The sequence below is a fragment of the Rhinolophus ferrumequinum genome, chromosome 11 (assembly GCF_004115265.2).
Source record: "Rhinolophus ferrumequinum isolate MPI-CBG mRhiFer1 chromosome 11, mRhiFer1_v1.p, whole genome shotgun sequence".
Taxonomy (NCBI): domain Eukaryota; kingdom Metazoa; phylum Chordata; class Mammalia; order Chiroptera; family Rhinolophidae; genus Rhinolophus; species Rhinolophus ferrumequinum.
The window spans coordinates 49,794,344-49,821,224 of NC_046294.1; the positions used below are offsets into that span (position 1 = coordinate 49,794,344).

Below are 26,881 nucleotides of genomic sequence, written 5' to 3' on the forward strand. Positions count from 1 at the left end.
GGGTGGCCCAGTACTCTGGCTCTCTGGTCCTTTTTGTGAAGTCCCCTCTGAAGCCCGGAACCTTTGCTTGACGCTCAGGCTGCCCAGGGAAGTTTTAGGCGGTGATACTTGCTAACAGACCGGCAACCAATAGATAGAGTGTGGCGATAGGGGACTAAAGAAGGCGTGGAGGGGGCAGAAATGGAAGAGTGGGGGCGGAGCCAGGTTGCTGCGCGGCCGTTGGGAGCCGTGGTAGGCCCAAAACGAACCAAATTTAAGCCTGGGCTGGAGCGGGTTGTGGTCGAAAAAGAAGACAGGCAGGTTCCTCACCCCGGTGGGGACTGGACAGGGGGCTGGAGAGAAGAGGGACGTCCGAGGCTGGGAGGCGAGGGGGCGGGGCTTCGGCTCCGCCAGCTCGAGGGGGCGGGGCTAACTCCGGGTCTCGGCCAACCGCCGGCTCCAACTGCCGCCGGGCAGTGGCCAACGCGCGTCCCCGCCCATCCTTCCCCTCCTGCAGATCTCCGCGTCCCAGGTCTGTCCCCGTGCCGTTTTCTCCGTGTTTCTGTCGCCGTTTCTTCACTTTTCGTGGTCTGTGTCTGTGTCCGTAGTGTCTCTTTCCTGCCTCCGTTTCCCCAGCCTTGCTCATTCTCCTAGGCTTTGGTGTCTGAGACCTGAGGGCCTGCCCCCGCGCCCAGCTGTGCCCCGAGAAAGACGGAGGAGCCGGGGTTCTGCGCAGGTGAGAGGGGCTGGGACACTGGAGAGCCCCCCGAAAAGTGGGGCACTGTGACTGTGGGGACAGGTTCAGCAGCGCCATCTGGGCTTAGGAAATCCATTCTTGGGGGAATATTGAATCAGCCACCCCCAGTCCGTTAGGATCTCAGATATAACCAGAGAATATTCTTTGCCAAGTTCTATTTTTGTTTTCCTTCCACTGAAGCCAGACTTAAATCTTTGAATTAGCATCTTAAAGATGAAAGGGAACCGAGACTGGAAAAAACCTTTCTTCGGTACTAGAGAGGAGTCTGTGGGCTACAGGGAGCCCTGAGTTGGAACTTAGGAGACCCGAATCTTGGTCCAGATTTTGCTATTGACTCATTGATCCTGTGAGTCAATGAGTCAATAGCCACTCATTGAGTGGCCTTGTATAAGTTTATTCCTCTCTTTGGGCCTGAGTTTTCGAGTTTTCCCATCTGTACCATAAGAAGGTTTTGAACCCCAGAATCTCCAGAAACCTTAAGTATGAGCTGTTAAGAGTGAATACATGAGATAGGGAGATCTCCTGGGGTTCACTGCAGGCTGCCTGCTGCACTGGATTGATTGGAGTCTGTGGAATTACATTGTTCTTATAACCTGAGAAATGGTATTATCCTTATTGCAAATGAGGAAACAGGCTCAGAGGTAAAGTGATCTACTACTAAGTGTCAAAGCCAAGTCAAACTTAAAAGTTCATGCTACACTGTACTCTCTCCCAGTACAGTGAGGGCAGGGTGATTGAAAGGTGATTATATGAAACGGCAATTAATAATATGAGTTCTCTGCTAAAGTGAACAACTCCAAGACAGAACTGTATCTGGTTCTTCTCTGTCTCTAGACCCCAGCACAGGGTTTGTGTGAATAGTTTGGGTGGGGGTGCCGAAGCCACCATCTATGTTACCACTGTCTTCACCATGATCAGCGTAATCATAATAGAAACTAATGATAGCGACTTTAATTGTTATAGTGGTAGTAAAGCCATAAATGAAATTGTGAAGACATCAAAATTTATAATAAAGACTTTTATTTATGGTGCTTTAAACTTTCTAAAACACTTCCCAATGGTTTTTCATATTGAACATCTTAGGTAGGTATTATGATATTATTATCCACATTTTACAAAGTAGGGCATCCAAGACCTAGAGAGATTAAGTCACACAGTAAAGCACAAAGTTACACAATAAAAAAACAGCAGGGACATCAGTCTGGTCCCATATGACAAGTTGTACGTCTCCTTTGGTGCTCTCCCCACTTCCTCTCCCTTTCCTTTTTCCTAGTCCCTTCCTTCCCACTCCATGCCTAGCCGGTGCTCCATTCTTCTTATCACCCAGAGAATTCTTGTTTTGATGTTAACTAACCACATCTTGGCTGATGATTGTTTTGGTATTAAGCCATAATTAACGTGTTAGCTTATAATTAAAATACAATCTCTCCCAGAGGTGTGGGGGGTTTAAATGCTTTTAAGAAGGGGGATTGTAATTATGGTCATCATCATCATCCACAGATTTCAAGGAATAAAACTAGAATATGAAGTGACTGATAATCTAAAAATAATAACTGTCATATATTGAGCTCATACTATGTCATGAGCCCTGTAACAGCCATTTAAACTTTTTAACTTAATTCTCTCAACCACTCTACTGAATTTTATAAATGAGGATTCTGAAGCACAGAGAAGGTAAATAACATGCCCAAGGTCATATAGTCCTGGCCTGGTTCAAATCCTATGTTCTTAACCCTTATACCAGGTTGGCTCAGGGACAGATCTTTACTTAAAAGAAAGCCAGACTCTCCCTGGCAGGAGAGCCTGAACTGGGGGGAGAGAGGGAAGCTCTAGTATTGCGTGGCAGTCTGTTCAAATGGAAGAAGCCTAGACTTCGGGAGGTGAGCACACAATGCGATATACAGAAGATGTATTATAGAATTGTACACTTGAAACTTATATTGACCAATGTCACCCCAGTAAATTTAATTTAAAAAGACATTTTTTGACAGCCCCAAGCCTTACCCTATATATAGGGTGCTGGATAAAATGTTGTCAAAGGACTTGGGGAAAACAAAAAATGCAGTTCACCCTTGACTTTCAATTCTGCTATTGAGAGCCCAGAATTGGAGTGAGGGGAGGATTTTCTTCTGGACTCAGGAGACCACCTCTGCACACCCCTCATGAGAGTGAGCCATGGTTCTTCTCTCTTTAAGTTAGAATAGTAACTAAATGAATCATTGACATGCTATTAATGAAAGTTTGTCTTGATTGACACTGGAGGATGTAGCCAAAATCAGAGTAACTTTCCCCTTCAGTTCACCACCCACAACGCTACCTGAGAGCTCGGTCTAAAATGCATACTTGATCATGCCATTCATCTGCCAGGAACTCTTGAGTGACTCCCTATCTGTGGGACAAACACCTTAATAAGGTATCAAAGCCTCCCAGGACCTGGACTCCACTGACCCCTTCAGTCCCATCTCTGCCCACAGCTTTTGGCTCCATGCTAGTCCTACTGGACTACTGAGAGTGTCCCCACAGCTCACTCCGTTTTCTGTCGCCGGTAGGCTTTTCACATCCACTCTCTCTGCCCTTCTTCTTTTCCCCCTTCAATCGGCTTACCCACCATTTTTCCTTTAAGATCCAGCTCACCCATTCATTCAGTCATTTAACAAACACTAGTCGAGTGCCTGTCAATTAGCAGGCATGGTTCTAGGTGTAAAGGTGTAGCAGCGAGTAAGACAGACGTATCCCTGCCCTGTACAGAGTGTCTACTCTGTAATGTATATTAAACAAATACAACGTATGGATGATAAATGGCCTTGGGAATAGAGCAGGGAAAGGGACTTAGGAGCACTGGGCAGTTGTCGGAAGGCCTTGCTGATGGGGTGACATTTGAACGGAATCCAAGGATGTGAGGGAGTGAGGTCTGTGTCTGTCTGAAAGAAGACTGCTCCAGGCACAGAGTCCAGGATACGAGACAGGAGCTCACCTGACTCAGTTATCACCCCTCCCAAAATGCTCTGCTGCCTTGATGTGGAAGCTGCCCTTTTCTGTTCTCCTACATGTTCTCATGTTCACCTCTAAGTCACACTTATTACGTGATGTTGTACTGTCCATGTGTGTGTCTGTTTCCCTTACTTGGATGTGGGTTTCTTGAGGGCAGGGACCTCTGATTCCTGTCTCCTCAGCACCCATGTGATGGCCTGACTTGGACCAGGCGCTCAGAAATACTAACTAAAACAATGAATATGGCCTTACGGGCCTCGTTCTTACAGCCTGATAATTTTTACAGATGATTTGTAGGATAGGGCTTGGATGACAGGTGGTAAGAGGGGGGAAAAAAAGAATTCTAAGCCTGGTTCTGTCTGGTTGGCTTGATTCAATTTTTTTGTCCTCTTAGAAGTGGAATACCTGATATTCTTTGAGAAACGTACCTAGAGACTTCCATTTTTAGCACTATGGTAGGCGATCTAACGTGTAAAATGGTGAATAAAATATAACAAAGACCTGTAAGCTGAATTTGCAAGAAAGTAAGAGAAATCCCCAGAAGCCTAAAAACCAAGAGTGAACTGAAAACCAAAATAGTTAGCCCCTTAACCTGACCAGAGGTGTTTGCTGGTCTTATTTACCTAGAAGTTTGGGCTTTAATAGACCAGCTGTTACAGGGAATGAAACTAATGGCCTGCATGGGTTAGACCCAGGTTAGAACTGAGATTCCCGCATGAAGCCACATCCCTTGAAAATCTACACATTCTGATGGGATGGACTAGGGGAAAAAAACCTCACTGCTGACAGAGATGACAAAGAAGATTGCCTTTTATCCTCGGCTGCAGTGGAGGGGGAAAGTTTCCCTAGAGAATTCTTAACCACAGGCATTCCCTCATATAGATTTGGGTGTATATTTGTATTACCTGAATGGTCTAAAAACTCCAAGCCAAGGAATTGACATTAGAGGCCGTCTGGGCTGGGAATACCCCTGGATGCTTGGTAAAAGCGTATGCAGACTCTCTGGAAAGACACACTTGAACACAGGCTGCGTAAGAGTCCCACAGAGTCTGGAGGGTAGATTTGTTAAATGAGAATGCATATTACCTGCTTTGTGCTGTTGAGACCATGTTACTTTTGTATATGGAAAAAAAAAAGCATTTGAGTCCATCTCTGCCTCCCGGTGATCTCCCGAAATGGACTGATAGAGCAGAACTTGTATCCATGCCAGCATTTGGGTATGGACCCCCATTTAGCTGCCTCCTATCCTTGCAGAGGTCATGGAAGAAGTGACATCGTGCTCCTTCAACAGCCCTCTGTTCCAGCAGGAAGACAGGAGAGGGGTCACCTACCGGATCCCAGCCCTGCTCTATGTGCCCCCCACGCACACGCTCCTGGCCTTTGCAGAGAAGCGCTCCACGAGCAGGGATGAGGACGCTCTCCACCTGGTGCTGAGGCGAGGCCTGAGGACGGGGCATGCTGTACAGGTGACTCCTCATCCCAGAGCTGCGCCTGGGTCTCAGTTTCTCTCCACACTTGCTCAGTGCACTCAGAATCTGCGCCTTTCCCGATCAGTGCAGGAAAAGCCCTGTGTGGGGGCTTGAGGAGACAATAAAAGCAGTGGCTCTCCCTGAGTACCAGCTGTGTGCCAAGGGCACCTTGATCCTCACAGCTACTCTGTGGCATAGGAACTGTTGTCAGGCACGTTTTACAGATGAGGAGACAGGCTCAGAGAGCTCCCCACTTGCTCAAGGTCGCACAGCTATAACAAAGCAGTAGAATTAGGCCTCAAACTTGGCCTCTGACTCCAGAGGCCTCCGTGGTCTACTTTTCATTCATTCTCTTTTATCTTCGTGAGTCACCCAGGGAAGCAAGCATTGTTAGTCCAGGGTCGCTAACGAGGGATCCTGGAGCTCCAAGAGGTAGGCAGCTTATTCAGGACCACAACTAGCAGATGATGGGTTGGCGGTGCAGGGTAACAACGCCGTTCTGCTGCTCCTACTCCTCTTCCCACCTCCTGCTTTATGTGAGGTACATATTATTACCCCCATTTTACAGGAGGAGACGGGAAGTGACTTGCCACGGGCACACAACTAGTAGGTGGCAGAGCTGGGCTTGGAGCCCTTGTGCCTAAGTTGCACGTTTTTACTGCCTTTTTCATGGGGGTAAGAATGGTTGCTGCCCTTGGGCCTGTGAGCTACCAGGATTGTTTTCAGATCCCACTTTTTCTTACTGTTGCCTTCTTTTCTCTCCCAGAGCTGGCTGAAGGGAGGATCAATTGAGAAGGGATTTGAGAGTCTTTTGTAAACAGAGATTAATATATGTATCTTTATAGTAGGTACTTGAATCCCCCTAACCTGTGCTGCTTTTCTGCCTACAGAAATCTCACCATTAAAACTTCATGATCATAGGGATGCCTTGTTTTGCTGTTACAGTGCAAATGCTATTCTGCTGAAGGTGGGTCTTGCCAGCAACCCCTGTCTTTGCTTCTGATGACTTGCTCATAGTTCCCTGTGGGGAAGTTTTAGGGGATTTCCTGCTCGTTCACCTTAGCTTGTCATGAGACTTCTCATGGCTTCCCAGGACCAAACCTCTGCTTCATCACTGGCCTCCGAAGAGGCCCAGCCCTGCAGCCCCGCTTGGAGTCCAACTTAGAGTTCTAGCTCTTTAATTTCTTCCAGGGCAGGCATCGCCTGTGGTCATGGTACCCTGCTTTTTCTTATCACAGACAGTGGAGCTGTTAAGCAGTTTTTATCAGACTGTAGCTGTTGTTTAACCTCACTACCCAGCAGGCACACGCATTCACCAATGTGTCTCCTTTTACTCATTCTTTCTTTATTCACTTTTATTCTCTGATTTACTTAATTTAGAACCTTGAAATGGGAAGAATCATCAGCCCAACTTCTTTCCCAGTATAGAAGTCTGTATTTCATCGGTAGCTACTAATAGCTTGCTGGTTCAGAGCATGGCTTTGAAGTCAGGCAAGACCTGCCATTTATTGGTTGTGTGACCCTGGTTACTTGACTCTTCTGTGTTTCATCATTTGCAAAATGTAATTAATAATAGCAATTATATAATAGGAACTAGGAACTCAACATAAGTCATTTTCTGTAAATGGTCTGCTTATACAACTCAAATGAGGAACTTAATCCTGTGGCAACTGTTAACTTTACCTTGTTTTTGGAATGAGACTATCTATATTCCTCTATAATTACCCACCAGTCTTCTGGGGTAGTCAGTCTATAGATAATAAAGTCCCTGCTTTTGGATGTACCTGAAAGTGGTGTTCTATTTTTGGGGCTCAACAGCAACTTCAGTTCTTTTAGTAGCTTCTTAGGCCACAGTCTTAATTCATTTTCTGGGCCCTTGAAAACTGGGATTAGTGTCATTGGGATCTGATCTGGGATGCCAGTGTCCTTTTTCAAAGGATGGTATCAGCATTGAACTTGGGACTCTAAGGATCCAGCCACCCCAGCGATGAGGTAGCCCTCCCATCTTTCACGCAGCCTAAGGTAAAGTAACCTTTACTTTTTTGGTCGCTGCATAACACAGTTGGCTTATGTTAAATAGATGGCCTGCTGAAACCTCCAGGTCTTTTTCACATTTGTTCTTTTTTTTTTTAACTTTTAATTGTGGTGAAATGCACCTAACAAAAGTTTCCGTCATAATCAAGTATACATTACAGTATTATTAACCATATGTACATTGTTGTGCAATGGATCTTTGAATTTTTTCATGGCGTATGACAGAAACTCGACACGGTGAACAACTCATTTCCTCCTCTCTCAGTCCAGTAACGCTGTGCTACTTTGTTTCTCTGAGTATGATTACTTTGGGTACCTTACACAGTGTTTGTTTTTTTGTGATTAGCTTATTTCACTTAGCCAAATGTCCTCAAAGTTCATCCATGTTGTAGCATATGACAGGAATTCCTTCTTTTCTTAAGGCTGAATAATATTCCATTGTATGTTATCCATTCATCAGTGTATCCATTTTGTTTATTCATCTGTTGATGGACACTTGGGTTGGTCCCACCTTTTGGCTATTTTGAATAATGTTGCTATGAACATGGTGTGAAAATATCTGTTGGAGACCTTGCTTTCAATTCTTTGGACATATACCTAGAAGTGGAATTGCTGGATCATATGGTAATTCTATTTTTAATTTTTGAGGAACCACTATACTGTTTCGCACAGTGACTGTACCATTTTGTATGCCCACTAACAGTGCACAAGGATTCCAGTTTCTCCACATTCTCACCAACACTTACTTTGTTTTTGTTTTTGTTTTTTTGATAGTAGCCATCCGAATGAGTATGAAGTGATATGTCACTGTGGTTTTGATTTGCACTCCCATAATTACTGACAATGTCGAGTATCTTTTCGTGTGTTTATCAGCCATTATATTTGTTGTTCTTTACTCGTTTCTCCAGATTTTTAAGCCCAGGATTTGTTTTATCTCTGTCAAGCCTCAGCTTATTTATATCCTTTTGCTCCAGTTGCTTGAGATCATTTAGATTCTAATGCTTTCATCTTTAGTTGATGGTTTCTTCCAGCTTCATGTCAACTTTATATTAGACCTATCTGGCCCAAATCATTTTTTCCTCTCAGCCAAGTAAGGAGGGCTGACCTTCTGACTTTCCAATGACTAGCCTGCCCAACAATTTTTCCCCCTCCTGTTCCTAAAGGAAGTAGCAGTGCTGGTGGATTTCTTATATCTTACTGGGTCCTGCTCAAGGTCGTTGATCTAAGCAATCTTAATCATCCACATGGGTTTGTAGCTGGTACTTCTCATCAGAGACACATTCAGTGCTATCCCTAAAGTGTTGGTTTCTACATAGGATGCTGAGCAGACGTGGGCTCTATCCCAAGTAGAAAATTAAATCTGCTCCCCATGGGAGGGAGAGGAGACACATGCTGGAGGGGCTGAGTATTGTCTCCACCTGAGAGCATTTCCGTCACCATTCTTCTCTTCACTCCTCCCATCTTCCCCCTCCTTCCCTCCATCCCTCCTTTCTTCCTCCCTTTCTCTTCCATTCCTCTCTCCCTTCTCTCTTCTTTGCTCTTTTCCTTTCTTCTTTAACAAACATTTATTGAGCACTTGCTGTGTACCAGGCATTAAGTCAGGGGATGTTGTAGAGGGAGGTGATACAAAAGTTGATAGACTCTGGCCTCCCTTTGGGAGGAGTTTGCACAACTGAATTACAGAGAGAGCAGAGCTGTGCACAGATGTAACTGTCCAAAACTCCCACACAGAATCCACAAAGTGGCACAAGGCAGGTCCACTCAGAGTGGGGTGTTTCCTTGGAAGAAAGGGTTCCAATGCCTTTGGAGAGCAGAGAAGCTATTGTGTGGGGCATGGCATTTAAGCTGATTCTCAGAGTGGGTGGGTCAAAGGGGAGCAGAATCAAAGGTGATTTCTCCCTGGGTTCTTCACATCCAAAAATGATCTTTTCTTTCCCTGATTTGCAATGCTTTACCCCCTCTCTCTGATGGTATCTGTGCGGCTCTAGAGTTGGCTCTCTGGGTACCTTCCATCTCCTTGAGGCGGGCCTGGCTGCCCCCTCTCGCTGCTGGCCTCTGGACCTTGATTCCCTGAGAGTCACAGGGAACTGAGATCCTGCCTCCAGGGGTTTAGAATGCAATCAGACAGCAATGTGAACTTCTCAGGCACAGAGAGTTTCCAGAGAGGAACAGTGCCATTCGGGAAGATTTAGGATGCGGTCTCCCATCAGCAATCTGGGAGAGCGCCTGTGGAGGAAGGCGGGCTTCTATCCAGTAGTGACATTGACTTTGGCACATAGGTGTGAAGTGTTTGCAGGGCACAAGGCCCGCTGGTATAGAATGGGCTGCCCCACAGATAGTGAGTTCCCTGTCCTTAGAGTCGTTCAAGGAGAGACCGAATGTCCTTTAACTAGAAGAGTTAGAGTAGAATCCTGTAGGATGGGGTTAGCAGTATGGCCGTAGGAGTCTGAGATTCCGTGATCTGAACTTGGCTTAATAATATGTTTTGTCCATTCATGTAGGGATTACATTTTTAATCTTATTTTTTGTTTTGGATAGCTAATACAATCATATGGCTAATAAATCAAAACAGGATAAAAAAGGTATACATCTCATTCCCAGTCCTCTACGTTCCACAGGCAGTCACTGTTGTTTCTTACGGATCCTTCTAGTGCTGCTTCATACAGAAACAAAGAAACACAAGTATATATCCTTATTCCCTTTTAAAACATTTTTTCAATGTGAAATGATAACACGTATACAGAAAACAAAGCATAACATAAAAGTCAAATGCACAAAACATGTCAGCTCTGTGAACTGACAGAGCCAACCCTTGTGGACTCACCACTCTGCTCAAAAAATAGAATAGTGCCAGCACCGCAGAAGCTTCTCTTAGGTCCCCTCAGTTCTTCCCAAAGGTAATTACTATCCTGATTTATAGCTCTTGAGTTTAGTTTTGCTTGTTTTTAATCTATGTATGCTTCATGTTTGGCTCCTTTTGTTCAATGTTATATTCTTGGGGTTTATCCAGATTGTTGTGACAGCTGTGATTTGTTCATTTTCATTGTTGCATAGTATTCCATTGTATGAATGCACAACACTTAATTGATCCATTCTATTGTTGTTGCATATTTGGGTCAGCTATTACGTGTATAATAGATAATACTGCTCTGGATATTCTTGTATTTTTCAGTACTGTGTGCATGTATTTTTGTTGGTTTTCTACCTAGAAATGCAATTACTGGATGATAAGGTATGTTGATGTTCCACTTCAGTAGATAACGCCAGCCAGTTTTCTAGAGTGGTGGTTGTGAGAGCTGATGTACGTCAGTTTCACCCTTACTCCTGGGATTTAACCTTTTAAGGTCCCAACTCAAAGCCTGGGGTGTTTACCAGGGTCTCTATTTTTTGTCTTCCTAGCCCCGTAAGTCTGTCAGATGAATTGCTCAACTTGTCAACCATTGTTACCTCTGAGAGTTATAGAGATACTCCAAGGGGAAAGGGGACTTGAAATACTAGGCCAACCTCTCTGAATGAACTTCTCTCAGTTTTTGGCCTGTTATTGATTCTTCATTTTTTCTCTCTGGTGCTTTCAAACAGATGTTTTTGTTTTAATATTTTATCTATCTACTCTATTTCTTAGTGGAAGCGTTGGTTCAGATTACCTAGTTTGCTGTAATTAGAAGTCCCTTTTCTCCAATTTCTTATGCAAAAAGTAGCATATTGCAGACAGTATTCTGTATTTTGCTTTGTTCATTTAACAATATATTATGGAGATTTTTCCATATCAATATATGGAGGCTTTTCTTTTTCTTTTTTCACCCCTTGCATTATATGTTCATTTAACCAGACCCCTATTGGTGAATATTTGGGTTGTTGGCAGTATTTTGCTGTTTTAAGCAATGCCACCGTGATTAATCTTATACATACTTAATTTGATGAGCAGATGTGTCTTAGGATAAATTCCCAGAATTGGGCATGCTGGGAACTGATAAATGCATGTGTAATTTTGATAAGACTTATATAAGTGTTGAACTGTTTTGCACTCCAGTTCATATATGAGAGTGTCTGTTTCTTCACATTTTTTGCAAACAGTATTGTCAAAGTTTATGATGTTGCCAATTGGTTAGATGAAAAATACTATGTCCGTTTAATTTTAATTTGCTTTTCTCTGTTATATGTGAGGTGGAACATATTTTCATTTTTTTTTTCTTTTTCTGTGAATTGTCTGATCTTGCTCTTTGCCCATTTCTATTGGGTTTCTGGAAATTTTCTTCCCAATTTCTAATATTGTTTTTAAAGGATATTAAGGAGATTGGGCCATTTTTTTGGTTCTTTTTGATATGTCTGATTAGGCATTATTCATTTTATCCTTGCAACAACTCCTCTCTAAGTGTGTTATTCCATCCTCCATTTAACTGATGAAGAAACTGAAGTAAAGGAAGATTAAGTAACTTGCCTAAGGTCACGCGCTGTGTTGAAGGCAGAGTTGGGACAAGGTGTCTCTGTCTCTGCTTGTCTTTTTAATGGTGCTGTTATGAATTGCCTCCCTAGGGTAGGAGAGGAAGGAAAAAAATCTGTCTCAAATTTCCCTTTAATTGCCTAAAACTTCCATGTTTGCCTTGCTTTGTGTTTCTTGCTTTTTCTTCCTTCCTTCCCTTCTTTTTTGGGGACTTCCTTTCTTTTAAAAAATATTTATTTAACTCCTATCATGTGCTAGGCACTGGAGATACAAAATTAGAATAATTTGATTTCTACCCTCAAAAGATGCATAGTTTAGGGAGGGAGCCAGTCACATAAAAAGTATAATGTTATAGTAAGTACTATAACTCTTCTGTATGTGCAAAGAGGAACCCACTGATTGCCTTTGGTAGAGGAGGGGAGGGAATGGCATGGAAGGCTTCATAAAGGAGGTGACTTTTGACTTGGGTTTTGGGGGATGAGTTGGGCATCTAGACAAAGGAAGAGTGTTTCAGACAGAGGAGCCAGCATGAGAATTCAGTGACTACTTGGGACTTCACAATTTTATAGATTTCACAATTTTATAGATCTCTGAAAAGATCTAATGCTTTTAAGGAGCCTCACGTCTTCTTATTAGACTCTCACTCCTGCTCTCTCTCCTTACCCTTGTCTAGTGGGAACCCCTGAAGCCACTGATGGAAGCCATATTACCTGGCCATCGGACCATGAACCCCTGTCCTGTGTGGGAGCAGTCGAGTGGCCGTGTGTACCTATTCTTCATCTGTGTGTGGGGCCATGTCACCGAGCGTCAGCAGATTTTGTCAGGCAGGAATGCTGCCCGCCTGTGCTTCATCTGTAGTCAGGATTCTGGCTCTTCATGGAGCTCTGTGAGGGACGTGACCGAGGAGGTGATTGGCCCAGAGGTGAAACGCTGGGCCACGTTCGCTGTGGGCCCGGGTCACGGCATCCAGCTGCAGTCGGGGAGGCTGGTCATCCCTGCATATGTCTACTACATGCCTTACCGGCTCTTTTGCTTCCGGTTACCATGTAAAGCCAGGCCTCATTCCCTGATGATCTACAGTGATGACCTAGGGGCCACGTGGCACCACGGCAGGCTCATTAAGCCCCTGGTGACAGTGGAATGCGAAGTGGCAGAGGTGACCGGTAGGGCCGGCCACCCTGTGCTGTATTGTAGTGCCCGGACACCAAAGAGGAGCCGGGCAGAGGCTCTCAGCACTGACCATGGTGAATGCTTTCAGAGGCCGACCCTGAGCCAACAGCTCTGTGAACCCCCGCATGGCTGTCAAGGCAGTGTGGTGAGTTTCCGGCCCCCGGAGAGCACACGTGGGTGCCAGGACCTTACCAGCAAAGACGAGCCTACCATTCAGCAGAGCCCTCTGCTGGACAGCTCACAGGGGCTGGAGCGGAATGCTGGAACAAGGTCAGAGTCGTGGCTCTTGTACTCACACCCAACCAATAGGAAACGGAGGCTCAACCTAGGCATCTACCTCAACCGGACCCCCCTGGAGGCTGCCTGCTGGTCCCAGCCCTGGATCTTGCACTGGGGGCCTTGTGGCTACTCGGATTTGGCTGCTCTGGAGGACGGCTTGTTTGGGTGTTTGTTTGAGTGCGGGATCAAGCGGGAGTGTGAGCAGATTGCGTTCCGCCTGTTTACGGACCGAGAGGTCATAAGCCACGTGCAAGGGGACTGCCCCAGCCCTGGTAGCAACTCTGAGCCAATTGAAAACGAACTGGCTTAGGATCCAACCTTCCACAGAAGGGAAACCATAGAAAGCAACCACAGCCAGGATAATAGAGACTGTATAGTAACAGAGGTTACTAAAGTCTACAGGGAATCCCAAGGCTCCCTGCCTTTTTTTGACCTCTCCAAAGAGCAAAATGAAAATTTTGCTAATAGCTACTGCAATGGAAATAACACTGACCTGTGTGGCTTGGGAGACCATGGTGCGATCCTCAGCCGGCTACTGGCTTGCTTTGGGACCTTGGACATGTGGCCCGAACTCTGGGCCTCGGGTCTCCATCTGTAAAGTGAGAGGATTGGTTCTGTGATTTCTCTTCTTCCCATCGCAGGGAAAGGCAGAGTGCCTGCATGCTCCATGGTTAGCAAGTCCTGGCTGCATATAGGACTCCTCTTTTCAAATGCCTCACCGCTCATGCAAGTGTGAGGATACAAGCAGGTGTCACGGCATGAAGAAAGATCCGATGGTTTGTTCAGTTTTTAGTAACAAACACCCACATCCTTCTGATCATGCTCAGAGCTCTACAGGCTCTCTGTCCTAGAGGAATTGGGCAAAACACTAGAATCATGAGGCCACCTACCTTCTCCAGCTTTGTAGCTCTGCGCAACCTTCCCTTCCTCAGCTAGAAAGCGTTATTTCCTAGGGAGACAATGAGAAGCTCAGTGCTAGTGGTCATTGTTTCTGATGGCATTACTCGTAGGAAAGATGAACCTGAAGTTCATTTATTAGGATGCTCCCTGATAGGAAAAGGACATGGGTTAGGACTTTAAAGTGTTGGGCAAAACCTCCCGCAGCCTCTGCCCTCAAGGAGCTCACAGTATGAGGCTAGAAGAGAGAGAAAATTCAAGGAAATAAGTGCAGCTGGTGGGACAATCTGTAGACATTGGCTCTAAGCTTGTGTGACAGTCGCTTCTGGCATCACTGTCGTCTTGCATCTTCATTGTGCCTGGAGTCATGTGACCCAGGACTTGGCCAGGCTGCTGGGTTTCCCCCAGATTTGTTGTTCTGGCCCAGCCACTCCCTTTACTGGAGGAGGAGGCCTCTGGACCCGACCTCTGACGTGGGCCTGTTGGTTTGGACCTACTGAAATAGCCATTTGTGAAGTGGGGGTGCTCAAACAGATCTGGGGCAGAGCGTTGCCAGTGCTGGGTGATAAGCAGATGACACCAGATTGGATGTTCTGATTGTACTGTTCCCCCCAAAGCCTGTGATTGTGAGAGAAATTCTACCATGAAGGATTTCTTATTCCTATTGTAGGAGGATAATGCCATAAACTGGTATGAGTGAAATATATGTGGTACTAGGTAATGCCCCAGAGAGCAAGTCCTACTGGTGGGACATAGGCTAGGAGGCTAGGGGTTGCATGTGTACCAGTCAGATGACAGAAGAGTCCTGTAGGAGGAGAGCAGAGGTTAACTTCACCTGCTTCAGCGTATGGCTTACACCCATGTCTTAGGGTAGCTTTTAAAAATTCCCTTAGCGGCTCATACATTGGCCAGTTATGTTCCCAGTGCTCAGATGTGATCATTCATTCACTCATTCCTGCATTTATCTAAGTATTCTTGAGTGTCTGTGCATCATGTAAGGTGCTTTCTGTGGCCATCCCTCGTTGAAAATCATGTGTGGCTCTTCATTGCCTACTAAAGGGTGTTTGCAGTTAGCCTGGCATGTAGGACCTTCAGTTGTTGGGTGAAATGATAATTACTTATCTGTACTTCTTTATATGGAGCCCACTGTCAAAGAAGACCTCTGTCAAGTTGGAAAATGGAGGGAGTGGGGGTTTCGGGGTGGGCAGACTTGGTGGCGAGGGAGCAACTGGGACAGGGAGAGGATTAAAAAGGCAGCCCCCGCCTGAGTCGTAGAAACTTCTTGTTCAGGAAAGCTTTCCTGAGCATTAGACTCCAAATAGACTGAGGAGGAGGGCTACGTCCTATAATCGGGGCTCAGGGGTGGAGAGAATGAGAACGTGGGCTTCTTTGGGGCCACCCAAGAAGGGAGTCAGGTAAGGGACCTCAGTCCCATGCTAGCGTGGACCCCAGATGTCGGGTACGAGTACTCTTAAGATGTCTCACCTATCTCTAAATTGCTCTCCCCTTTCTTCCTTTTCGCCTCATGTTGGCTTCTGCTTAGTGACTAGCACTGAAACTTCATAGGCAAAGGGCCTGTGTGCACATTAAAGGGATAGCAAGAAAAGAGGTTTGGGGACAGACGTAATCCAGAGTGAGAGTTAGAGAGAGGCACAGAGTGGGTGATGGCAACTCTGAAGAAAAAGAACAGCATATAGGAGTCCTGGCACCTTTAGGAAGAGAAAGGAGCGTGAATAGGAGACTTAGGCTGGAAAGATGGCGTAGGTGGTGGTTGCTGTGAAGAAATAACCACAGGCTGGGGCTGCTCCCTGCAATGTGTGGGACCAGACGGGGCTGCACAGGGCAGCAGGGTAGGCTGCAGATAAATTCTTACCCAACCCCGTGACTTGAAGCTGGCTCAGCTTGTCCGTGTTCCAGGTGACCAACCAAAACAGCTGTAGGCACTCCCGCTGTGTGCCCCCCTGCTGGGCCCTGTGCCGGTATCCTGGCAGCCCATGTCAGCCCCTCGCAGGTGGTAGGATGGAAAAGATGGGGCAGGTGATAGCAGCTGTGAGGAAAAGAGGAAAGCAGACTGAAGGCCTGTAAACCAGAGGCATGAAGAGCAGACCACAGGGCTGTGGTCCGTTGCTCCCAGGTGCCCGTCCCCTTTCCTTGGACCCTTAGGATGGATCCGTGCAGCACACATGGTCCAGTGCTGGAAGCGCAGGGTCCTCCCACTAGCCTTCCCCTCCACCTGCTGGTCCTGCCCATGCCCCCTAACTCCTGCTTCCTGGAAGCTCCTGAGTTTCTGATATTTACCCCAGGCCTTTGTCATGTGGCCCTTGTTATTTGGATCTTTTTCCTGGTCTCCAGTCGTCAGATATCCACAGGATATCATGCAGCTGGAGCCACTGGTAACAGACATTGCGCCCTGCCTGTTGGGCAGCCCAAGGGACCCACAGAGGCCCGCTGAAGCTGCACAGCCTCCTCCCTGGGACACTGGGATTCAGTCCTCCCACTTGGGCCAGTTAAGGCTGCTCTGTCTTCTCCAGGAGGCCATGAGTTTTCCCTACTGCAGTGTGCGCTGGACGTCACGCCATCCTTCCCGTCTGCCTGCCGGAGTGCAGTCTGAGCCTCCCTGTGGTCCTTACCTCGCCCCGCTGTGTTGTTGTCACCTGTGTTGTGCCCTCCAGGCCTCTGCTTGGCTGTGAACTCCTTGAGGGCCACGTCTGTCTGACTCTTCTCTGTCCTTTTCCTTGAGTCACACTGACTTACTATACATATATGCGTTTTCTGTCATACTCTGAATTCCCTAAACATAAGGACTGTGAGTCCTCTGCCCTCTGCACCCAGCACAGGGCCTGGCAAAGGTGTTAAAGCCCCTTGGCCTTCTGGAGCTGCTTGGCAAGGCTAGAGGGAGTTCTCCTGCAGGGAGGAGGTGTTGTATCCCTCTGGGGGTTCATAGCTCGAAACCTGTTGGACGTGCACCCTAATGAGGCTTCTCCGTGCTGGCCGGCTTCCAGGTCAGTCAGCATTTCCTGGCAATGAGCTTTTCTCCAGCTGGAGTTTGGTCCTGCCTGGATGTCCCAAGGATCACAGCCCAAGCCTAAAGCCAAGCCTTGATTTGGGGTTCTCATTTCACTGGTATTCCCCCTTGTGTCTCTGGTTGGATTTTCTGGAGGAATTTAACTGCCACTCCTCTGGGACTCAGAGGGAGATGCTGGGCTCAGCGTGTTCCATGTGTGTCTTGGCTCCGTGATACCAGGTGCCAGAAATGCTCTCTGTACGATAAAAACCACCATGACTCTGAAACAAGAAAGGTGAATAAACAGCATAATTCTGGTGACCGTTGGTTTTTCTTGTTGTTAAGGAAACAGATCGTTATCATCCTAATACTTATATCTAGTTTGTACTCAACTTCTTTCAAAGAATGGATTTGAGGCACTTTCTTGCTTTTCATAAGAACTTTTACTTTCAGAAAACTTTATTAATAATAATCCTTTGCACTTTTACACATTGTTCCTAGAACATAGTTCCCAGTTGAGGGAAGCAGGACTGACATGGCCGTGACTGTTTTGATTGCATATTACCTTAGTTATTGGAGGTGCCAGGATGCACAGAATCTCACCCCACCCCCACCCCTGCCACCATTTGACACCAGCCCCAGTGCTTGTCACTGCATGTCTTATTTCCTTTTTCAAAACACCTTGAGATTACTCTCAAATTGTAACAGGGGAGGCCATAGATATTTGCCTCAGTGAAACAAGGTGATAGCTTTAACGTAAGATTTTTGCTTGCCTTTCTGTTTGTTCCATTGGGATGTTTATTCCTGATTCCACCAATTGTTTCAGCAGTTCCATCAGTAGGTCCGTCTGCTTTGTAAAACAGATTGACTATTGCGAAAGTTTCGAATGGGCATATCTTACATCATAACACTGAGTCACGTGATGAAAGAATAAATGCAGTTCAGGGAACTGTTCACTTCTGAAAATCGTTTTACCATTATATAATCAGTTTTAAAAATGCAGTGATCTGTTCTGTGTGTTTTGTTAGATTGCTTACTGTCTGAGGGACCCTCAGGGGTTGAGAGGAATATGCACTACTACATAAACTTAGGAGCACAATTTATGAACCTCATGTTCAGTAAGACATTGAAAACCTCTGGACTGTTTAAGTAATTACATTTGATTAATTCAACTGCCTTAAACATAAATAACATTTACAAGTTTAGTATAGCTGATTCTTTTCAACATTTCAAACCATAAGTAGTAGATAAAATAAATAAATCCAATGATCATAAAATATATCCCCCTACCAAAACGGAGTACAAAAGAGTTGATGCCTTGGATTTAACTTTGTTCCTTATTATACCTTTTGGGACTTACAGCTTTTAAACTTCCTTAGAGTTTCGGTAACTTGACCAGACTCGCCTCCCACCACCACCTTCCTAGGGATCTAGTGATAGCAGATCCAAAGGGAAAAGAGTACCATTTCAGACAAACTCTCTTTCCACTGGGAGCATGAAACCGGGAGATTGGCGGCCTGGAACCACAGAAGGCCCTTTTATCCTCCTCGGCAGGTGGAGATCGCCTGTGCAGGAAGCCTGAGAGAATGGAGCCAGGCGAAAACAGTCCTCATGACGTCCACTGGAGTCCTCCCTGTTATGGGAAATACACTCCCCAACTTTTATTTAATTTTTGTTTCTTAAGCATATGTGAGTTGGATGTATATATAGCTTGCAACCAAACGAGTAGAAATGCAGATTTTCACAGATGATTTGATTAATTGGTACCACAAGCTATTACTATCTGGAGCAGCGCTACAGTCATGAGAAATTAACTTTTAACACTACAAGTCTACTAAAGTCTGACCGACAGTATTATCTAAGGGGTCCATTGCCAGGAGAGACATTGGGATAGAATGGAGAAAGGACTGGCCCGGGAGGGGTTGGGAGTCGGGTCCTTGTCTTAGAACTTGCCAGGGATGCGATGGGCCCCTTTGTGCCAGTCACTGGCCCTCTCTGGGAACCCGTTTCTTCAGCTATAGCAGGAGCACAATGCTTGCTGTGCCACTCACCAGGGAGTGCTTGGGTCTGATGAGCTAGTGAATCCTCAAAAGTGTGTAGGAAGCAGTGCAGGGTCATGTAAAGAGCAGATAAATTCCCTGTCACTCATTGATCTCCATTATCCATCAGCATTGGCATCATTTAACAGCTGACTGCTGCAAAGGAGGGTGATGGATAGAGAGGAGGGGAGCAAGGCAGGGCCCCCTGAGGAGGCGCTCCGAGGCTGGACAGACGTCTTGCCTCACCTCCACCCCCGTGTCCTCAGAAAACTCCCAACCTTCTGACTTTGGCCCAGAACTTCAGCCCCCTTACTATCAGCTTGGGTAGAGAAGAGGGAAATCTCAGCTCCAAGTAAGAAGGGAGTTTGTCTGAGTCATCTCTGTTCTCTGTGGCCACCAGAGACCCAGGCCGAGCACAATGTAGGAAAGAAGGATGCCAGGGGAATAACATTGGTAAAGTACCTACTTTGCGTTTGAAGTTACACATACATTCATTTCATTCAACAACCCATTTTAGAGATAATAAAGTTGAAACTCAACAAGGTTGCATGATATGTTCCCAGTGTCACACATCTGTAAGTGATGAAGTCGGATCTGATTCCAAACCCATATTTTTGTCACATGGCAACGAAGAGGCAGAGCTGGGGATACGTTGCACATTGATGTGAGGCAGAGTTAGTGCCTCTGACGTCCTTGGAACATGGTGGGCATTCAGCATAGCTATGTCGTAATAACAGGTGCACTGGGGTGGCCTCAAACCAACGCTCCCCCCCTTCTATTTCATCCAAGACAAATGTGGTCGTTTCTTTCCCTTGGATGGAAACCCAGATCTAGCTGGAGAATACTCTCCAGCACCGCCAACCTTCAAAGCATCTTACTTCCGAGACCCAGAGTCATCCTAAACATAGATTTTGTTGTCATCAACTAGGAATAGAATCAGAAGTAAGAGCACGGATTCCCTTGAGGGGTAAGCAGAGACCTTGGCAGCAGGTGAAGCTGACTTCGTGCTGAGTGCGAAGGTCAGGGGCTTGCAGGCGCTGGGCAGGTGTCTGAGCCACACGCTGGAGACAGCAGCCCGGCCTCTGCCGACCCCGTGGGCCAGTCCCTGGAGCTGTCCCCAGGGGCCAGGTCTGAGCGCATCACAGTGTGGAAGGGCCTCCACACCTTGTCGCTAATCTTTACAACAACCAGGCGAGCAAGGCCTGATTGTCCCCAACCTACAGACAAGGAAGCTGAGCCTTGGGAAGGTCACGTAACATGGGCAAGTGGCTCAGCTATTGGACTGGTGCAAAAGTCACCGCAGGTTTTGCCATTGTTTTTAACCTGTTAAACCGCAATTACTTTCGCATCAACCTGCTATTCTTTATCTGTAAAAACTAGGATAAAGGTATCTCATAGGGTTGTTGTGAAGGTTATGTGAGATAATGTATTTAAACTTAAATAGAAGTTTCAAAGTATCTGGCACATGGTAGATATTCAAAAACTGGGAGCTGCCGTAATGGTTACATTTCCCTGTGGGAATGCTCGTCGCCGATCACGTGTATGCAGTGTGTTAGCAGTACTTTTCAAGCTTATGTGTGCATAGGAAGCACCTGGAGAGATTTAAAAACTAGGCTCCTGCCTCCCTCCACAAAAATCGAATTCAGTAGGTCTGGGGTGGGGCCTGAGAATTTGCATTTCTAACACGCTGGCAAGTAGATGCTACAGGTGCGGGAGTGGCATTGTGTTACGATACTCACCTCTCCATCTGGTACCTCACCTACCTCCTCACTCTCTTGCCAGTGGTGGGGGCAGATGGAACAGACGGCTACTAGTAAGGTACCCGTGCAACCAAGTTTTGGTTCCCAAATCAGTGTCTAACTTGGCTCTCTAGCCTGCCAGTCGGCTGGATCTTTCCTAGGTCAGAAACTCAGCTTTCCCATAGCACTGTAATTGCCCGGGATTCTTACTCATAGTCTTGCCAAATCTCATGGAGATGAAAGGTGACAGCACCGCTTGGACACAGACCCCGGCCTGTGGGCACAGGGTGCTTTTCCATCTGCATAGCAGGTTTGCAAGACTCCTGGGTGCAACCAGGTCTGGTAGGCAGTGCACAGAGAGGCCTTGGGACTTGGCTCTGTGACAAGGGGTTTTTTATACCTGCAAAGGGGACAGTGAGGATCTGCCTAGGCCGTGAGCTAATCCTGGGCAGTTGCCAGGGTCTGACAGTGAAATGTGAGATTCGGGGTCAAGGGGGGGAGGCTACATGCAGCCATCCGTCAGTAATCTGACCCCATGTTGGTCCACACTGTCAGGTCCTGCCCTTGGCGGCCACACTGTGTGTGACTAAGTCCATGAGGCAAAAGTCCTCATTACTTTCTCCTGATGCCCCTCTTAGCTCCCTGCCCTCAGAGTCCCCAGACTCAGATTTCTTTGGGGTCAAGACATTGGAAAATGGTCAGGAAGCTGAAGCACCCTTCTTGTTACTCTATATGCCTGGCTTGAAAGTTTGGGTGTTTTGATTGAAATTGGATGATGGTCATGGAGTCTGGGGTAAGGCCAAGTCTTCTGGGTAGGTATGAGCTTTGAAGGGAGGGTGCCGTGCCCTTTTGTTCATCGCATTATTTCATCCCCTAGCATAGTGGGTACTCAATAACGTTTGTTGAATGAATAAATGAATGAATGAATGGTCATTCCAGTTTCAGTCATTTACAGAGTAGAGAACCTCCAAAATTGGGAACGCAAAGGTGGGGCTTAGGCGGGATAGGACAGCCCTGTCTGTCCCGACCCCACTCCTTTAGCTTGAGACTTCATGGCGTCTAAGAGACCCGAAGGACGATCTTGGTGGGCTGAGTTAAAGTGAAACCAAGACTCCGGGAAGTGCTGTTAAGAGGACTGATCGCAGCCTGGGCTGAGGACACCTTTGCCAGCCCAGCAGCCCAGGTTCATACCGTGTTCTGTGTTGTTCCTCAAAACCTTTCCTAAAGCCTGACCTGAACACTGCAGCCTGGTGGCCTTGAGGGAGGGATAGTCGGCTGGGCACACGTGACCCGGAGCCTTGGAAGTGGAGAATGAGGCCCGTGTGCTGGTGGCAGCAGGGATCAGCGAGAAAAGACCCAAAGGGGAAGTTGAATCTTGAAGTGAGGCCAGAGTCTGGTGGGTCATCTGCCTTCCACCCCTCAAGTGAAGGCTCCCCGTGCAGGAAAATAACTCTCCGGAGGGTGGGGTCAGGTGCTTGGGGGTAGGGCTCCATAGTTGCTTTCCAGGCCGGTGAGTATCCCAGTGCTTCAGGAGTTGCAAAGGGAGAGCACAGGAGATGATGGGGCAGGTCCTCATCAGCCCTCCCGAGCCCAGTGGGGCCTGACAGGATCTGCAGCTGCGGATACACTTACACTGGCTGATCCTGCTAGCGAGAGACAGATGGGTTCGAGCTTCAGGGGCTCAGATAGGTGATGTGTTTGGGCGGGGCTGCTGCTGTAGGTGCCTGGCCAAGAGGCACCTGGGCCTGAAACCCGGCCACATGGAGTTCCCCAAGCCATGCACCTGTAAGGCTGCAACTCCCTCGAGGGTGCACCTTCTAGTTAGTACAAGGTTGACCATTGGAAAGCCTGGGTTTGGATGTCTGAGGTAGGGCTGAGCTCCGGCTGGGAAACCCCTGCCTGGCTTCTTTGGGGGGTGCTGTGGCCAAGGGCTGGCTGTCCTGTTTGCCATGTGTGGAGAGGTTGGCCTGGGTCTGGGATATGTCTGCCCTGCATCTAAACATGAGTGCTCTAGACCACGCTCAAAAGAGGCCTCTGTATTTCACAGTGGGACCTCTGTCCTCTGGGTAGAAATTAGTACAATATTTTTTCTGTGAAGACTGAAAGGTAGGGAGGGTAACACTTAGGTGACATTTAGGAGAAGGTAATTCATTGGATAGAGCAAAATTATAGGAAATTAGTGCTATGCTGGGAATAAAGAGGCAGCTTAGAGCAGAGGTAAAGGGTCTTCGTCCTGATTAGATGCTGATTCTTTCTTGTTTTTTTAGCCCTCCCTCCCACAGCTCCCTCTTTCCTTTGTTTCTTCCGTAAAAATCAAAAACAAAAAACAGCTGAGACCTTGGGCAATTTATTAAACTCTTTGAGCCTGCATTTGGACACAGTAACACGAGGACTCGGTGTGTTTGTGTGATGCAATGGGACAGAGACGGCCAGCCTGTCCTCTCCCTCCCCGAGAAGGGGCCCAGTGCGGGTGAAGGCCGTGGGCCCACTGCGTACCGTCAGGGCTGCCCAGTCGCTCCGCGCTGCTCCTCCAGGACAGGCATGGTTACTGCTTTGTACAGGAGAGGAAGCAGAGGCTTCGACATCGACCAGGTGCCTTGTCCACGGTCACACAGCAACTTAGTGACGGAGCTGAAGCTGCAACCAGGTGGTCCAGAGACCCTCTGGAGTCAGCATTTCACTTTTCTGAACTTCTGTAACCCCGGAGCTGTCCAGGGGTGGGCTAAGACCACTTCCCCACACACAGAATGACAATCCTAGGTGGGGCCAGCGAGAGAAAACTGAGGAGCAGGGATCTCTGCGAGTGACTCCCCTCCACTGTGTCTCCTGGGCTTGGCCCTCGCGCTGAGTCCTGCTGGAACAACATCCAGGTGGGTCAAACTTTTCCTGCAGGCCTGCCCAAGACGGGTACACCAGTGCAATTCTTTAGTTTAATGCTCACCATGGCCCTGCAAGGCTGGCGTCATTGTCCTACCTTTGAGATGAGAAAAGTGAGGCTCGGAGAGTGGCGGTGACTTGCCCAAGGTCATTCAGTTCAACTCTGGCTCTGACCTTGGAGGCTCCCAGACCAGGGCTGCGCCTGTAGCTCCGTGGCACTGCCAACATTGACCACTAGGTGGCAATCTCCCCCAACTTCCTGCTGGTCACACACTGGAAGCTTAAACAGCAGGGCCTGTGGTTGGTGACAGAGCAGCAGACTGTGCCAGTTTTTCAAAACTGCCATGAGGCCTCATTTTTTAACTCTGTTGTCCCCAAGGGGAACCTGATGTCAGGAGGGGCCATGGCTTTCTAGAGGAGAAAGTTCTGTGTGTGTGTGCATGAGCCCACGATCTGCTTCAGTCCAGTTCCATTACAGACATGTGGCCCTGCTGACCACGGGTTAGCTGAGACGGTGGGAATGATTGTCTCGGCGGCGCAGCGCTCTTTCCCTTCTGCTGCCTCTGTGGCCAAGGCCCTGTTCAGAGATGGGAGCCGCGTTTCTCTTTGTGTTTCTTTTCTTCTGTGTTCTTTGTGTGGAGCCTGGGGACTGCTGCGATCTTCCAGGCCTGCCTGCCCCCAGGAAGAACTGGGACGGGGCCCTCTGAATCCTTCCTGGAATACCTCCCCATGCTCCCTTCATTGCTGCTGGCTGGAACAGACCCCTTCAAGTGGGAGTCCTGCCACTGCTAACTCTCCCGGAAACTGTCCCAGGCTCTGTGCTGCTCAGGGGCAGCCCAAGGGTGAGCCTGTGGGTTCCTGGCTCAGCAAACTTTCTGCAGGATAAGAGGGCAAGGTCCTCCTTCTGGCAGGTTTGCTCCGAGTCTATGGGGAGCTCTGGAACACGCTCCACTCCCATCATGGCAGTAATGTCTCAGTGTGAACAGAGCACTCTTCATAAGGCTGTGGCTGACTCCTCCCCTTTTCCCACAGAAGTCGTGTGCGTGTGTGTGCGTGTGTGTGTGCGCGTGTGTGTGTACATGCACACTTCTTTGCATCTCTCTTTGCCAAGTGTGGTCTTACAGCCTGTTGTCCTCAGTTTGGGGCCTTCATTGCAGTTCCACAAATCAGAGGCCTCAGGGAAAGTCCTACTCTGCATCCCGTCAAGTAAAGACCATGACAGCTACCTTGGAGGACCCTGAAAGGGTTTCCTTCAGAACTGAGGAAGACTGGGGGCCCCTCAGTGGGGCAGGGACTTGCCATTTGAACCCTGTGTCCCCGGCACCCGTGACAGGGCCCGCATGGAGCAGGCATCGGGAACGTTACTCACAGGAACGAAGGGCCCTGATGTGACCCACCCAATCAGATCAGGTCACCTCTCAGGGCAGGAAGGGGTCCCCTCCCCTGTAGCTCCCCACATTCTCCTCCACAGGAAGGGGGAGGGTGGAGGACAGAACCAATATTCATCAAGAAAAGCATTGCACGGCCATTATTTCAAAGTTTCCAAGCTTTTCTCAGTCTCATGCCTCCTCCTCCATGATTTTTGCTAAAGCCATGTATGTATTATTCATATTTTTCTTTACATATTTTATGTATATACCTAATGTCATTGTCTCCTAAGTTTTTATAGGAGATTATATCTTTTTTTATATAAAAAAAGGTTTTATATCTTAGTTATATTTTTTCCTAATACGCACTAAAATAAATCTGTAGCTATTAAAAAAAATAGCAGAGATCACCAACAAAACTCCTATGTGCCTTCAGTGAGGTGAACACCACACTTAGGTTATTTAATTTTCCCAAAACCCTATGAGGGGTTATTTCCGTTTTACAGGTGAAGAAATAGAAGCTCAGAGAGGTGAATTGACTTGGTCAAGGTCACACAGAGTCTTCTGATCTTGGTCTCACCACCTACAGATAGGAGAGGGGAAGAGAGGAGTGAGTGCTTAGAGGGGGTAAGAGTGGGGGGTGGTGCAGCTTCCAGTGAGAAATGAAAGAAGGCAGGGAAGATGGGGGCACAAGACTCCACATCAAAAAGGCAAATGACCTGAGTCTCAATGTCCTATGCATAATAATGGCCATGAAAATAGCTGCAGATTTGCCTGCATTTGTGTGACCAAGATTTATTGTGCCAGCAACTCCTGTAATTGGATGATGAAAGCACTGCAGCTGGGGCTGTTGGCTGGAGATTAATTATTAGGGGGGACTAGGAATGGCCTGGATGGTGCCCCGCAGTGGAGACGTAACCCACTGGGACAGCAGACAGGCAGACCTGAGAAATCCAGTGGACCCCTCTCCACTCAGCTGAGACCCAGCAAGGGAGGCGATTGGCCTAGAGCCAAGCCGGTCCACAGCAGCTCTTCTTCAGAGCTCTTCTCTGAGTGTGGCTGGTTCCAGGGAAAGATAGATAGCCAAAGCAGCAGGAGGTTGCCTGGACATGGAGTCATGAGGCCTGAGGGGAAATCCCAGCATTGTCTTTTGCTGGCTATGCAGCCTTGGGAAGGCGACTTAGTATCTCTGAGCCTCAGTTTTCCCAGCTGTAAGATGGGGATGATGGTGCTGACTTTACCAGAAAGTTGTGAGGCTCCAAGATGATTGCGCCCTGTGTAGAGCTGGGACCCACTCTGGAGAAGCTTATGTTCACCCCCACTGCTCAGGTCTGGCCCTTGTCCCCCCTGCCTGGGTCCTACAAGCCCCTTTACCCTCCTCAGAGCCTTAAAATTTGATGCCCAGCCACTGTGGGCACTTACTGCATGAATGGCAAGGTTCCTCAGGGGATGGGAAAGCCCAAAAGGGACTAGGGGTGGGGCATCCCAAGAGGAAATCCTGAGGGGAAGGCAGATTTTGGAGAACAAATCAGTCCTGAGTCCAGCCTCCTCTCCAAGCTAGGAGAGCTTCTTGCTGGCATCTCCCACTTTGCAGAACTCTGGCTGGGTTTTAAGGGGTTTGCTGTCCCCCTCTTCCAGGGGCGATAAAATCTGAGGGTAAGAGCTGGGGATAATGAGAAGGGACCTGGCTTACTCGGGGCTAAAGAAGGAGCAGGAGTGGGCTCTGGAGAAAGAAGTCTCTTGGATTCTAATTCTAGCTCTGCCACTCACCAGCCAGCTGTGTGTGACTTCATAACTCATTTCCCACCTCAGTCTTAGTTTTCTCATTTGCAAAATGG

At 47.5% G+C, this 26,881-nt stretch overlaps 1 protein-coding gene across 4 annotated transcripts; it reads left to right on the forward strand.

Annotated features, from left to right (window-relative positions):
* Positions 1 to 507: 507 nt before the first annotated feature.
* On the forward strand, positions 508 to 21,505 carry NEU3 (neuraminidase 3). Of its 4 annotated transcripts, none has more exons than XM_033121187.1 (3): positions 508 to 715; positions 4,982 to 5,193; positions 12,345 to 21,504. In XM_033121187.1, the coding sequence occupies exons 2-3, from the start codon at positions 4,987 to 4,989 to the stop codon at positions 13,428 to 13,430; spliced, it is 1,293 nt and encodes a 430-aa protein (XP_032977078.1). In that variant the 5' UTR covers positions 508 to 715; positions 4,982 to 4,986; the 3' UTR covers positions 13,431 to 21,504. The 4 variants fall into 4 exon arrangements, with proteins under 4 accessions (XP_032977078.1, XP_032977080.1, XP_032977081.1 ...); XM_033121188.1 differs by lacking the exon at positions 508 to 715 and adding an exon at positions 6,087 to 6,163 and having other exon boundaries at positions 5,066 to 5,193; positions 12,345 to 21,505; XM_033121189.1 differs by lacking the exon at positions 4,982 to 5,193 and having other exon boundaries at positions 12,345 to 21,505.
* The last annotated feature ends 5,376 nt before the right edge of the window (positions 21,506 to 26,881 follow it).